The 14787-nt window shown below is 42.2% G+C and overlaps 1 protein-coding gene across 3 annotated transcripts; it reads left to right on the top strand.

Moving 5' to 3' along the window:
- Window positions 1-834: 834 nt before the first annotated feature.
- QNG1 (Q-nucleotide N-glycosylase 1) lies at window positions 835-13452 on the top strand. Of its 3 annotated transcripts, none has more exons than XM_089779246.1 (5): window positions 835-2711; window positions 2972-3318; window positions 4408-4589; window positions 9010-9205; window positions 12960-13452. In XM_089779246.1, exons 2-5 carry the CDS (start codon window positions 2982-2984, stop codon window positions 13190-13192), a joined length of 948 nt encoding a protein of 315 aa, XP_089635372.1. In that variant the 5' UTR covers window positions 835-2711; window positions 2972-2981; the 3' UTR covers window positions 13193-13452. The 3 variants fall into 3 exon arrangements, with proteins under 3 accessions (XP_089635372.1, XP_006135933.2, XP_075787883.2); XM_006135871.5 differs by having other exon boundaries at window positions 4330-4589; XM_075931768.2 differs by having other exon boundaries at window positions 835-2824; window positions 4330-4589.
- Window positions 13453-14787: the final 1335 nt, after the last annotated feature.

The raw sequence follows: 14787 nt of genomic DNA, 5'->3' as shown, positions 1-14787 counted from the left end.
TACTTGGTGGTCATTTTTTTTAGATATTCATGAAGGTAATATCTAAAACTGATCTTTTTTTGCCCCCTGCAAGAAAATTATAATTGAAAATTGCTGTTAAGTACATCTGCTTCTGATACAGACTTGTGTTGGTGAAAATACATGATTCAAAGCTTTGCTGCTTGGGAATAAATTGCAACATATGCAAAAGTTGTGTTTGGTTTGGGTTTGTTGCAAGTGTTTGCCCCTATTTACTTGATTGCTGCACACTTGTCTGTATTACTGACTTTATGTGAATAAAATCTTTCAAAACTTTGTGATATGAGTTACAATGGTAGATTACACCTGAAGCCTTGTCATTGACAGCCTTGCTGATCAAAATAAAGATGAAAGTTGGTGTACTTCTAATAAATAAATTTTCCTTGTTTTTACATCTCAATTGTATAAGGTAGAAATTTTTAAAGAATTGGCAATTTGATAGTATCTAACTCTGTAACTTGTAAAAAAAATATCCTGGTTTTTCATTGTATACTAGCTTATATGAAACACTTGTAGTGTTTCCCTGTTGTATGTTGGATTACATAGGAAACATTTGTGAGAAATACAAAAAAAAAAAATATTGCTGGATGTCTCATGTACCTTAACATTTGTATTGACATTATACACATTTTAATTCCACTTCCTAAATAAAAATAAATGGATAAAATAGTTCACCTACTGTACCCATAGCTACATATTATAAATCCAGTTTGTAAGTGTGAAATCTTGTGGTTTTTTTTTTTTTTTTAAATCTAAGCCACTGATGTTTTGATTACTGAAATACTTCTTTTTGCTACTTCAGCCTCCATCCCAATCAGCTATTGGTAATACTGACAAAAGGTGTTAGGATGCTTGTTCTTATGTGTAGGTGTTCTTACTCCAGTTTTACTAGCTCTTTGTTTAAGATAGAGCAGTTTATAAAGAAATGGGAAATTGTCAGCTTCTTCAATCTGAAGCAGCCATAGCTATTTAGAAAGTTTACTTTCTGCTGGTTTGGGGGAGGAGGAGAGGTAGGGAATTGTACCATGTTCACCTCAACAGCAATAAAGAAGAATAACAACTTCCAGCTTTTTACTGCTTCAGAATAGGGCTCTTAGCTTTCAGTGGAAGTTTCTTCTGGCACATGGCTAGTAGCAGATCCTCCACTATTAAAATGTGTTTAAATTCAAAGTAAATGCATTTGATCCTTTTTTTCCTTCTGTTCTTTGCTCTAATGATGAGCGGCTATAGTATCTGCGATGGGGGGGGGGAGAGGGGTGTTAATGAAAAATGGAAGTTCAAGTGGTCGATTAGTGGTCCACTTATTTGTCCTGCTTCAACCACGTTTGGCCCTAGGAAGGGGCAAATACATTAAACCATGTAGAATGTAAAGTCCATTATGAAGTTGAAGTTCAAAAGTAAGCTTCTCATATGGAATTACTCGGCTGAATTAAATCCACACCTCTAGCAATGGTACAAAAAAAGCAGGTGGCTGAATTCTAGGGAGGAGGTGGGCAAGGGTGGTGCCTTATAGGTTTTTTTGTGTGGTCTACAAGACGTTTTGTTGCCTATGTGCAGGGGTGCTAAATTTTGATTTTCATGTGCATATTTCCCTTAACAGTTTTACGAAAGTGACACACCCAGGAAGGGCACATGAAGTGAGATGCTTGCTTACAGCAAACAACATTCTGAGAGCCCGGTGCATGCTCTGCATCCAAAAAGTTGTTACAGTTCAATCCATGTATACCAGAAATTCTAGGTATGCAAGTGCACTTGGCAAAACTACCATCTCCTGGGAGACTGTTTTAGGGTAATCTTGTGGCTCACTGTGATGGAGGGCTACTCAGCCAGCCCATTCATTAGTCTAGTTTGCCCCTCTGGTCTAGGGAGAGGGACACTGCTAATATTAGTTGCTTCATATGCAGACTGCTGTTTATATTATTGATATAAGGTCTGTATTAATGTAAAAAGTAAATGAGCCAGAAACTAACACTACTGAGTTCTGAAAGAGCCATTGTAATCAGGTGGACCAATGAGTGGGAGTCAATGTTACCTTTGCTCTTTTCCAGCCAACAGCAGAATAAAATGTTTATGTGCAACGCCAATAAAAACAAAACCTAACCGGTGTGCTATGCTAATCAGCTGGGTGGCATTTAAATTAAGCCTATTACAGGTATGTAACTTGCAAATGAAACACGGCCCTTTCTCTGTTCAAATCACTTCGAACTGATTGTTACGTCTACAATATAGTTCAATCAAAATGCGTTTTTCTGCCTCCCCTGTATTTTCTCTTATCCCCAAGCCCCCCTTTGCCCCCAAATCAGCAGCTGGCCTCTCTTTTCATTGCACCTGGTGTGTCAGAGTTTGGCAGAAGTTCCATAAAGTGTCTGAAAGGCAGAGTTTGAAATGGCTCTAAAGGCCAGGCCGCAGCCCTCAGTGCCTTAAATCGCTCTGGCTACTTGTGCCTGGGCCTGCAACTGGACTCGCTAGCAGGCTCACCGGGCCCCAGAGGAGCAAGTTGTATTTTTACGCCTGCAAACAAGGCAAGTTCTCATTGGCGACTGAAGGTGTGACGGCCGGAAGGGAGAAGGAAGGGGCGGGCCATGCGCTGCGAGTGAGAGGTTGTTCCTATTTGTGTCTGGTACTGAGAGGTTGTTCGGACGCTGGCCGTGTGGAGCCCGCCTTGCGAAGCGCCTGGCCGCGCACGTGCCCAGGTAACCAGGGCATGCAGGGGACGCTCCTTTTCGTTGTAGCAGCGCCCGCTCAGGGCGGCGGTCCCGGGCGTTCCGCTCTGTCTGGAGCAGCGAGATGCTGCGGAGGCCTTTAGGTAACCATGAGCCGGGGGCGGGGCTAACAGACCGCGGGACCAGAATGATTCCAGGAGCCAAGGATGTGCAGGTGTAGGACTCCCCTGGGTCACCGTTCGCTCTGTTAGAAACAGTGACTGTGGATGCTTTTCTTTCCCCATCCCTAGACGGAGAGCCATGGAAGAGTTCCTGTCCCCTAAAGACTCTGCCCAGCTCATAGCCGAGAACAGCCGCGATGTGTTCATTGAAGAAGTACAAGTAAGGAAAGTTGCAGAGTTTCTGTTTGACAAAGTCTCAGCGAAAGAGTTCAGCGTGACTGGATGGAAAGCTCTTCACGAGTTGAACCCTCAAGCAGTGAGTGATGATGCAGTGAACTGGGTGTTTCTTGCAGATACCCTTAACTTTTCCTTTTGGTCTGAACATGAAGACCGTAAGTGTCTAGTGAAGTACAGAGGCAAGATGTACAGCGGTTACTGGTCTCTTTGTGCTGCAATCAACAGAGCACTTGATGATGGTTAGTGCACAATTTTTCTGAATTGTAATAGAGGAGCATGGTTGCTATATGCCCAAGTTGTTTATTAAATTAAAAATCTGCATACTAGTTATCATTATGGTGAGGAAAGTCAAGACTGTCTCATAGTCAGTTTCAAATTCACTCCCTGATCCTTCAACAAATATATGGAGGTGAACAGCTCAGCATACCTAGATAGTCCCTTAAAGTTTTATATAAGATGAACTAAAACAATATCCATTCTGACAGAAAATAAACTAGTCATGTATGTGTAAAGCAGTTTCTGTCTCTTGGGTTATATTTTCCTATTAACTATACTTTTGACAGCTACATAGTTATATGCATATGTGACTTCTGTTACTTCATGTACATATTTTTAAATTTAATTTTATATACTTGTGATTAACAAATCTTGTCCATAGTGAGACTATTAGAAAATTCTCTCCTGTTAATCAAACACCAGTGCAGCGCCAGCAGATCTAGGAACCACTGTTCCTGGTGTAGGCTCATGCTTCCACAGTTGGTGTCACTGACAGAGTGCTAGACCAGTGATGAAGGTATTGCCAAAAATTCTCAGCATAGGTCTTGCTAACATTGTTAGGAAGAAGCCACAAAGAGTGCATATAAAAAGGGGAACGCTATACAGATATTTTATGTTCATTCTCAATGACTGGGAATTAAAATCAATGTTGATATTTGCATGAGATATTACTTAAACTTCAAATCAAGCATTGAAAACTAGTAGAAATGGGGGAAAAAATACAGAAGAGAGAGAAGAAAGGAACAGTGGTGACCAGCTATTGAGATCTATTATCTATAGGAGCCTACAGACATATCAAGCATTATTTCCATGTAATACCAAACATAATAGTTGACTGGACACTTCATCTTAATTTGTGAACAAAACTTTCTAGTATACAGCTGTAATATGATTGGTCCAATCACAAGTGTATTATTTTGCAAATACTTGTATGATATGATGTTCTAAAAGGTTATATTTTTACTTTTCTGAAGGAATACCTATTACGAGTGCCACATATTATGCCTCTATGACACTTGAGCAGGTTAGACATGTATTTCGCTCCGATACAGATGTCCCTATGCCTTTGATTGAAGAGAGGCACCGTATTCTGAATGAAACTGGGACAATTCTGCTTGAGAAGTTTGGAGGGTCTTTCGTCACCTGCGTTAAAATGAGTGAGAAAAGTGCTCAGAAGTTACTGCGTGTAGTAGTAGAGAATTTTCCTTCTTACAGGGATGAGGCTACATTTAAGGTAAGTTAGTTCTGCTTGGGAAATTTGAATTTCAAAAAATTCAATTACTATTGAGCATATGCTGAAATTATTGTAAGGCTGTCCATGAAAACTGTCTCTCTCTTTTTTTTTTTTTTTTTTTTTTGTAGTGACAATAGGTCAAATTTTGTCAAGAATTGAGATCTTGGGAAAATACACATTGATAACATCAAAATATAACAGAAACATTGCTGTGAAATCTTATTGTTACTATTGAAATTCAAAAATTTTTCCCCTATCTTTACAATCCAAACAGTGGTAGTGCTTGAGAACCTGAAAGTGAAACTGACTATACAATTTTTATTGACATGTGTCTCAGTTAAAAAGCAAATAGCCTGAAGTGGAAAGCAAATCTGTTTTTTAAAATAATATTTAATCTTTAATAAAATTTCAAGAATTACTTTATCACTTGCTTAACAAAAGTCTTCACACTACTTGAAAAGCAACAAGGACAGCTCCCCTCCCCCCACCCTCACCCTACCTCCCTAAAGAGAGCCTGGGGGATGAGAGGCTTGGGCAGTCCTGGATAGGGACGGGGTCTGCCTGGTGATTGTCTCTCTGCTTCTCATAAATCCATACAGAAAAGAAGAATCCCATTCCAGGCACATTCCATTTTCCTGGCAAAATCCAACCCTTACTTTTAAGTTTTATGTATAGCTTACACTGAATTTGGTGTACAGGTAGTCACCGACTTACGCGGATCCGACTTATGTCGGATACGCAGTTACGAACGGGGCTTTTCTCGTCCCAGAGGACACGGACTGCGGGACCTCGCGGTCCCGCCTCCTGTGTACTCCGGGGCGAGAAAAGCTGCTCCGTGTCTCCCTGGTCTGCAGACCAGGAAGATGCAGAGCAAAGCCGCAGAGGGGCTCGGGCAGCTGGGCAGCCCAGGCGCGCCTGGGCTGCCCGGCTGCCCGAGCCCCTCCGCGGCTTTGCAAAGCCTCAGGGGAAGCCAGCAGCGGGACAGCCCAGAAGCGCCTGGGCTGCCCCGCTGCCTGAGCCCCTCCGCGGCTTTGCTCCTCGTCTTCCTGGAGACCCCCCAAGCAGACCAGGGAGACATGGAGCAAAGCTGGGGAGGATGCGGGTGGGACCGCGGCGCATCTTTGCGGTCCCGCCGTCCGGGTTTCTCTGGGCTGCTGGGGGGCGCAGCTAGTGCGCCCCCCAGCAGACCATGCTTTTCTCGCCTGGGGTAGAGCAGCTGGGGCTGCTGGGTTGGTCCTGCAGCGCCGCTCCTTGGTGATACTGGACCAACCAGGCAGCACCCCTGCTGCTCTTCCCCAGGTGTCCCCAAGTCAGCCGCTGCTAAACTGATCAGCGGCTGACTACAGGAAGCCCGAGGCAGAGTTGCTCTGCCCCGGGCTTCCTGGAATCAGCCGCTGATCAGTTTCAGCAGCGGCTGACTTGGGGACACCTGGAGCAGAGCAGCTGGGGTGCTGCCCGGTTGGTCCCCACAGCGCCGCCCCTGCGGGGACCTACCCGGCAGCGCCCCAGCTGCTCTGTCCTAGGCATCCAGATTCAGCTGCTGTTGAAACTGATCAGCGGCTGATTCCAGGCAGCCCAGGGCAGAGCAACTCTGCCTCGGGCTTCCTGTAGTCAGTCGCTGGTCAGTTTCAGCAGCGGCTGAATCTGGAAGCCAGTTCCGACTTACATACAAATTCAACTTAAGAACAAACCTACAGTCCCTATCTTGTACGTAACCCGGGGACTACCTGTATACTGAATTTGGTGATCCTAGCCCTTACCGTTTAGGAGGAGTTCTTGAAGAAACAGACAGACAACCTCTCTCAGGATAGATTTGTATTCTAGAACCGTGGTCCCCAACCCGGTGCCCGCCGGGCTCTTTACATGCGCCCGCGGAGCCGCAGTCCCCAACCCGGGTGCGCCGTGCGTGCCCCGGCCCCGGCCCCAGCGCCGACCCCGGGGGCACTGCGCGTGCCCTTGCCGGCTCCGGCGCCGGCCTTGGCCCCGCCCCCGGGGGCGCCGTGCGTGCCCTGGCCCCGGCCCCAGCCTTGGTCCTGCCCCCGGGCGCGCGGCGCTTATGGGGGGAGCGCCGGCCCCGGGCGCACGGCGCTTACGGGGGGGAGCGCCGGCCTCGGGCGCGTGGCTATGGGGGGGGCCCCGCCCCCAGGCATGCGGCTGCGGGGGGCCGCCCCCGGGCGGGCAAGTGTCCCTGCCCCCTGGCGCCCGGCGGGTGAACGGCCACGCCCCCTGGCGCCCGACAACCTGAAAAGGTTGGGGACCACTGTTCTAGAAAGTCACAGGTACAATGAGGGTCCCATTGTACTAGGATCTATATAAAAACACCAGAAGAGATTATTCCAGTGCCTGAAAGTGTATATTCTGATTCCACTAACTTTATTTTTCCTTTTAGCTGAACTTACAGGATTTTTTTCCCTTGTCGTCTTCTCCCTATTTTAAGGGTTTCAGCAACCACTGAAGAAATGTTTACTTTAATAGAGTATAACAATTTACAGTAGCTTAGGATCTTCACTCATGACCCCTGCTGATTTGAGGTGTTGTTGCATGGATGACTATGCAATAGAATTAACCCATAATGTTATGCTTCTGCTCAGTAGATTATCTCTATAGGGATGGAGCACAATGAAATAGATTGAATCGAAGTCTTATAAAAGGACTGCCATACAGGAAATTTGGGTCTGGTTATTTTTGTTTCATTTGTTGGTATCTCCTGTCTATACTGGAACTGATCTGCACTAGCATGTTCTGTCCTGGGAGTCAGAGCCAGTGAACTATTGTGTTTAGTCATGTCTATACGAGCACTCTGCTATCACATTACATGTGAAGAAAACTTTCATAAGCATCAATGATAAGAGGTGCAGACTTTCAAGATACCTTTTTTGAACACCTTAACTGGAACCTAAAGCATACTGACAACATGCAAAGAGGGAACAGGCCAGTAAACTACAAAATGGTATTTATAACTGATAGTTGATTTTTCCATAGCTGGCCTTGATTAGGTGACATGATTTTATTTCTTTGTATGGTTTCGTACTGAGAAATAAGATGTTTTGTGTATGGGAAACTGATGAGTTGGAATTATTATTTATGCAGGATATTATTTAATAACTAGCACATATAGACCTGAGCAATGCTGGATAAAAGGAAGAGCTCAGGGTAGGGGATTAGGGATGTGGGCAGGGGAATGTGCAAGAGGCTGGCCACTACATTGGGCTAGCCAGGGCAAGGGAAGGAGTGGGGGAGCACCAGCTTCCTGGGCAAAGAGGCAAAGGGGAAGGTGAGCGGCGTTGCGGTATTGCAGCAATGGATGGGGGCCATGTGTGACAGCAGTGGGAGTTAAGGTGTTGGGATCAACTTGAGGGTTCCAGTGGCAGTTGGATATCAAGTTGTGTAGCTATTTCTGGTCCATACCAATGCACAATTCATCTGGCCCCCCCTGCCCCCCCTGGAATTTCTTCATGCCTCCCAGTTTGGGAACACATGCTCTATTCTCTGGAGTAATTTAAAGTGCTTTTTTCGAAAAAGTAATTGTTTTGCTCTCCATTGTGAATTGTGACAATTTGAGGGAAGGGAATGTGATGGGGTGGAAGTATCCAGATATGTAATGAAAGTCCCATCTCCTTTGTAAGTTGTCTATAATAGCCATTTTGTAGCTGTAATTTAATCAGATCTTGGGTTTTTTAATGATAGATAAAAATATTTATAGTTATAAGAGCTAGAACCCCAAGGTGCATATTTTAACTTTACACTTTGAGATCAATGGGACTACACAGAGTGCATTAAATGAAGCACATGCATAAGTCTTTACAGGATTGAGGCCTAAATTAAAAGCATTTTCACAATTAAGCAAATGTTAAGCTTCAGATTATAATATAGTTTCTGAAATGAATTTTCCTTTCTACTCCCTGTGTAACTGGCAAGATGTATGGAGTGAACGTTAGGAAGTGTTATCTTCACTGGACTATTGTTTGATCAGTATTAAAGGCAAAATGTTGAACTCGATGTACAAATGGTTTGATCTAGCGAGATGCTCCCCATGTTGCTTTCTTTCTGATAAAATCTTGGATGAGACTAGGCTCCTGAAACAAACTTTGTAATAACTGGGCTCCAACTAGTGTAACTCATAGTCAATAAACCAATTCAGCTTATAACCTGACATCACATTGATTCCCATGCATAATACACCAATCTTACTCAATAACCTGATATCTTAGTTCCACTTAAGTAAATTCAAATGTATTTCTTTTTATATGCAGAAAAAAATTGCAGTTGGTTCTATGTTTTTATTTGAATATATAATTGGATACCATATTCTTAACATCCTTAGTTGAGTAAGCATAATAATGACTATCCTTTAGCAAAAGAAAGTTTCTGAGTGCCTACATATCTCAGGTTCCTAACCAATTGTGTTCTTGTCTGTCAGGGCAAAAAGGTGTCTTTTTATAAACGGGCACAAATTCTAGTGGCTGATACGTGGAGTGTATTGGAAGGGAAAGGAGATGGCTGCTTCGGTGACATTTCTAGTCTGACTATATTTGCTGACTATCGTATACCTCAAGTCCTTGTTCACCTGGGAGCAATGAGATACTCTGATGAACTGATGAGGAAACTCCATGCAGGTTTGCAAGTCTTTTATTGCATCAGTGTTCCTGAATATTCATTTTGTAGTGTAGAGGGAGAGGGATAGCTCAGTGGTTTGAGCATTGGCCTGCTTAAACCCAGGGTTGTGAGTTCAATCCTCATGGAGGCCATTTAGGCATTTGGGGCAAAAATTTGTCAGGGATGGTACTTGGTTCTGCTGTGAAGGCAGGGGACTGGATTTGATGACCTTTCAAGGTCCCTTCCAGTTCTAGGAGATAGGCAATCTCCATTAATTTAATTTAATTTAAAGATGATTCACCTCTATGAAAGAGGTATGGGATGCATTTCTTTTCCTTCTGGTATGTAGATTTATCATCCAGTTAAGGGAAAAGCATGGGAAACAGTGTTCCCTCTGTTCTTTTCCATCTACATGTGGAATAATTTTTATGTGCATTGAGTCATGTGCTAACATGCACCGCCAGAAGAAACACAAACCTAGCTGTTGCTGCTCTACTGATCAACTTGGACTGCCCAAGCACTCAGCTTACAGGGAACACTGGAGAGAAAGTACATGCTCTAAAAATTTGGGATGAGAGGGCCTCTGTCATCCTTTTTGTTTTATATAAATAGTAAACTGTAAATGTATGTGGATTAAACACTACTAGGGCTGAATTAAAAAGGATGTAAACACTTCAACACTGAGCTTTAGTAGGGTTCTAGTACTATTTTCAGTAAGGTTGTAGCTTTCACTTTGTGTCTATATTAGTTAGAAATCTGCAGCTGGCCTATGCCAGCTGATTCTGTCTCACATGGCACTGGCTACAGGGCTGTTTAATTGTGGTGTAGACATTCAAGCTCAGGTTGGAGTCTAGTTTGGAGCTCCAGCTTAAGTTTGAAAGTCTATATATAATTAAACAGACCCTTAGCCTAAACTCTGAACCTGAGTCAGCTGACACGAACCAGCTACAGGATTTTAATTTCAGTGTAGAAAATACTCTTAGTGAGTTTCTAATAGTTGTACCTACCTTCTTCCTGAACTTGAAAAAACAAAATGGTGGGGAGTGCTAACAGTTACTATCTCTGAAAAGAACAGTACAGGCAGTCCCCGGGTTACATGGATCCGACTTACATCAGATCCCTACTTACAAACGGGGTGAGGCAACCCCACACTAGCTGCTTCCCCGCAGCAGACCAGGGAGACGCGAAGCTAGCGCCTCCCCCAGCAGACCAGGGAGATGCGTAGCGGCTTTTCTCAGCAGACACCTCAGCTTGAGAATAAAGGACTGAGGGAAGTGAGGTGTGGGAGAATAAAACTGAGCTCTGGAGAAATGTTTGGCTGGAGTTTCCCCTACAATATGTACCAGTTCCGACTTGCATACAAATTCAACTTAAGAACAAACCTACAGTACCTATCTTGTACGTAACCCGGGGACTGTCTGTAATATAGAAACAGAAAGGTATTTTGTGATGGTATGTCTACACATCAAAATTATTTTGGGATATCATAGGTATCCCGAAATAGCTACCCCGCGTCTTCACAAGCCACCCATTATTTCAAAATATTTTTTTAAATAACACGTGCGCTATTTTGCCATCACAGTAACCCTCATTCCATGAAGGTTAAGGGATGTCTCGAAATAGTACTTTATTTCTAAATTTGGTGCTGTTTAGACAACACCTAATTTCAAAATAGCCTATTTTGAAATAAACTTGTGCCAATCCAATTACTATGCTTCTGCCTTTGAAATATAGCAAGAGCCCCATAGCTCTTGCTACATTTCAAAGGCAGCACAGCACAGAACCTGGGGTGAATGGGAACTGCTTGAGTCCCTGCTCACCCCGGGTTCCCACTATGCCTCTGCTTCTGCCTTTTAAATGTAGTAAGAGCCGCGGGCAGCTCTTACTACATTTAAAAGACAAAGGCACAGCCAGGATAGCGAGAGCCCCGCCCCACCCCACCCTACCCCTTATCAACTAATTGAGTAGGAGATTCCATCGACTACTTGATTAGCTGGTTAATCAAAATGTAACATCCCTATCTGACACATGTACTGACAAAACATACTTGTATCCAACAAATGCAGATTCCATATTATGTTCCTTTAAAATTGATAGAGACCTATGCAGACACAATTTGTATCTGCAGACATGATCCACAGATATCCACATCTGCAGATTTGCAGGGTTCTATTTATTGATGTTTGTTTCCATTTTCCTGTGCATATTAACTGTAAAACAACTAATAGTAGAAGTCAAATATCGGAGGGGTAGTGTTAGTCAGGATCTACAAAAGGAGACGAGGAGTCCTGTAGCACCTTATAAACTAACAGATGTATTGGAGCATAAGCTTTTGGGGGGGGGGGGGGGGGGCGGGAAGCTTTTGTCTTTGCCCACGAAAGCTTATGATCCAATACATCTGTTAGTCTATAATAGTAGAAGTGGGATTTGTCTTCAGATTTGTCATTTGCTTGTTTCACTTTTCTCATTGAAACCTGTAGCCTGTTTTTGGCTTAACCACTTCTCCTTGTGCTTTTGGCTAATTTTGGCTGTTAATTTAATCTCTCTGATGAAACAATGCTGCCTGGCAGTAGAGTAAATCCAGTATCATGACAGTATAAACAATAGTTCATTTATTAGATCTACCATCTTCTGCCTCCTTAATGACACCAGTCATTATTTAAAAGCAGCTCCCAGTCTTTTAACCTTTTGTTTTTCTTCCCTTTGGCAAGTCTTCCAGAGCAAACAAAATCCTCTTATTGAAAAACTGAATACAATGCATTGCACTTTGTACATGTACCCAATGTTGCTCTCCTGCAGTATCCCTGGTTTCAGTGTTCACAAAGCTTTCACTATTGACTGGCAGCATCAAATACAAACTAAAAGCTACAGTTCCCTCTTGCGGCACTGGAGAGAGGTAAAGACATCAAAATAATAGAATGAACTGTAGTCTCATCTAATAATGGTTCAGGACACAAGACACAATCTTTTATTTTCAGGATGACTCCGTTTTAGCTGCTAAATCCTTTTTATATTAAAAGAGCCTTCTCTTCAGTTAGTTAGCTATTTAGGAGTAGATTAACTCATCTAAAATATATATACAGTCTAGATATTACATTTGGCTATACATTGTTTGTCTTCAGAATTATCTTCAATGGTGAAAGTGGAAAAAATTGCAGCATCTACATGCAAAACATAATGTGCATGTCTTATATTTTTCCATTGATGATATAAAAAGTGAGGAATTATATGGAACATAGGATTTGTTCGTTGGCTTTTTGGAAATCAGGAGCTTAAGAGTCTTATGGTCTTATTCTAGTGTTGGGGTTATATATTCTGATTCTGTATGCAGAGGTGGATACATAATTGTCAGTTTCTTGTCAGAAAAAGATAAGGACTAGAATTGCAGTATCAGGTATATTAATAAATGTATGCAGTTTGCATTGCACCTGTCTGCAGCATTCCAGTTTTTTGGATAGAACTATAGTATCTTTATTTGCCTGTAGATCAGCCCTTCCCTCAGCCACAGCCTCCGTCTGTTGTATTTTAGAAATAACTAAAATATATAGGACATACTTCTCAATGTATGGGAGTTTATCAACACAGCAACTCAGACATATAAATAGCGAAACAAAACTCCTAGAAAACACACAGGCTGAATTTCCTTTATTTATAGTGCACTATTTTAAATGTGAAACTCTGGGGTATATTTAACTATATGTATCTTAAAGGGAAAGTGTTTTATATTCTGTGATTCCTGTTCCACTGAACATTAGAGATCTCTGTGTTCTATAGGAGTAATGTTCCAGTCTGGAGATGTACAGGAAGTAGAGATCCGAGGTTGTTCTATTTGGTGTTGTGGATTGATTTGTGATCATCTTCTGGAACTCTATAAGAAGAAGGGACAAAACATGAGAGAGAAAATAAATGCAGTTCTTCTTGATTATTATCTGTGGGACTATGCCCAGGATCATAGGGAAGATATGAAAGAAATTCCAATTCATCGTGTACGTTGCATATACTACTAAAACCACCAGTTTTGTAGACTTCTCACTGAAGTATCATGCAGATTTGTTACTTCTATCTGTAGCTTTTTATATACTGACTTCAAACATGTAGCTGTAAATTAAATATCTATTCTCTGATAAATTAACACTGTATCCATCACTGCAGCTGTGTATTATTTCTCCATTGAGTTCACATTCAGGTAAGGTCTGATTTTTGTAATCAGTAAAGAGTTATGCTTGGAATAAAACTGACATCTGTGTTTGTTTAATCAAATGTTAAAGTTGAATCACTTGTTTCAATATATATTCAATTACTTTATATAATTTGTATTGTAAATCTTAAGCAATATCACTGCATTTTCATAAACATATAGGGCTGGAAGGGAGCTTGAGAGGTCATCAGGTCCAGCCCTCTGCACTAAAGCAGTATGAGATAAATCTAGACCAGTCCTGACAGCTGTTTGTCCTTCTTCCTCTTAAAGATCTCTAACTATGGGGATTTCACAACCTGCTTTGGAAACCTAATCCAGAGTTTAATTACCCTTATAGATAGTAAGCTTTTCTTAAATCTAAAGTAAATCTGAAGCAAGGGAGATTTCAACTGTTACTTCTTATCTGACTTCAAGTTGACCTGGATGACAACTGATCATCTGTTATGCTTAAAAGAAGCACACGAGATCTTTTATAGGGGAAAATACAGTATGCCGCAATTATTGAGAATACTACAGTAGCATATGCTTTTCAGTCATACACACACACACCATGCACACAGTCCCACCAGTCGATGTTATAGTTACCAGTCCAGAGACTGAATCAATCTAGTGGCCAGCCAGATTGATTGCAAAGGGAAGCCGGGCTTTGTCGGTCGTGACTCCGATGCTCCTGGAGTTGGTGGTAAGACAAACCCAAAGTTCCATGGCAAAGCACCCTGCTTTTATAATCCTCTTCCCTGTTGAAGTCTGTAAATTCTGGTTATCTTTTGATGTTAAAATTCCAAAGCACCTCCAATAGGGTCACTCTGTCCTGGATTGTTAATCAGTTGAATTTAGGGGTGCCTGCCTTCACCTTTAGAGCCATCAATCTGCCTCTTCCTTAATCATGGATGCGCACTGATGATATTGTGACGCCAATGAGTCTGTCTTCACCCTGCATTCTCCCCCTTCTCTCTTGATCATCTTTAACGAGGGCCTTCACACCTTCTCTTCCTGACGCATACATTTCCTATTCACACGAACAGCCTTTCTCAGAGACCTTCAAAGATATGCAAACAGCAGTGTTTTATATTAGGGAAAAGCAAAAAGCATTGTAAATTAAACCTTACTAAATCTCGTAATCAAAACAGTTCACATTGAAAACCTGGACCTTCAATATTTCTAATCTTATTAACATAGACACGATACAAAATCCTGTCTCAATTACTAAACCTTAATACAAAGAAATCTAGGCCCTTTAGGTAATTATAATGAGGGTCACAAGAAAAAAGGGTGGCAAGCAGGATTAAATTAAGTTATACATTACTACATTATTAAACTAAAATACAAATATAAAATCCCACTCCCACACATTATCCTCTTTATAATAATACTTCTTTTTTCAAAACTACACATGCCCAGTTT

Source organism: Pelodiscus sinensis, chromosome 6 (assembly GCF_052426305.1).
Source record: "Pelodiscus sinensis isolate ZL-2025 chromosome 6, ASM5242630v1, whole genome shotgun sequence".
In the NCBI taxonomy this organism is placed as follows: domain Eukaryota; kingdom Metazoa; phylum Chordata; order Testudines; family Trionychidae; genus Pelodiscus; species Pelodiscus sinensis.
The sequence above is the reverse complement of the archived record's forward strand: the minus strand, read 5'-3'. Positions and strand labels throughout refer to the sequence as shown.

What these genes read in the sequence shown, in the direction of transcription:
- QNG1 (XM_006135871.5), top strand. Translation starts at nt 2,982, where the DNA reads ATGGAAGAGTTCCTGTCCCCTAAAGACTCTGCCCAGCTCATAGCCGAG. An exon ending in CAACAGAGCACTTGATGATG is followed by an intron (nt 3,319 to 4,329) that starts GTTAGTGCACAA and finishes ACTTTTCTGAAG; the next exon opens with GAATACCTATTACGAGTGCC. An exon ending in GATGAGGAAACTCCATGCAG is followed by an intron (nt 9,206 to 12,959) that starts GTTTGCAAGTCT and finishes TGTGTTCTATAG; the next exon opens with GAGTAATGTTCCAGTCTGGA.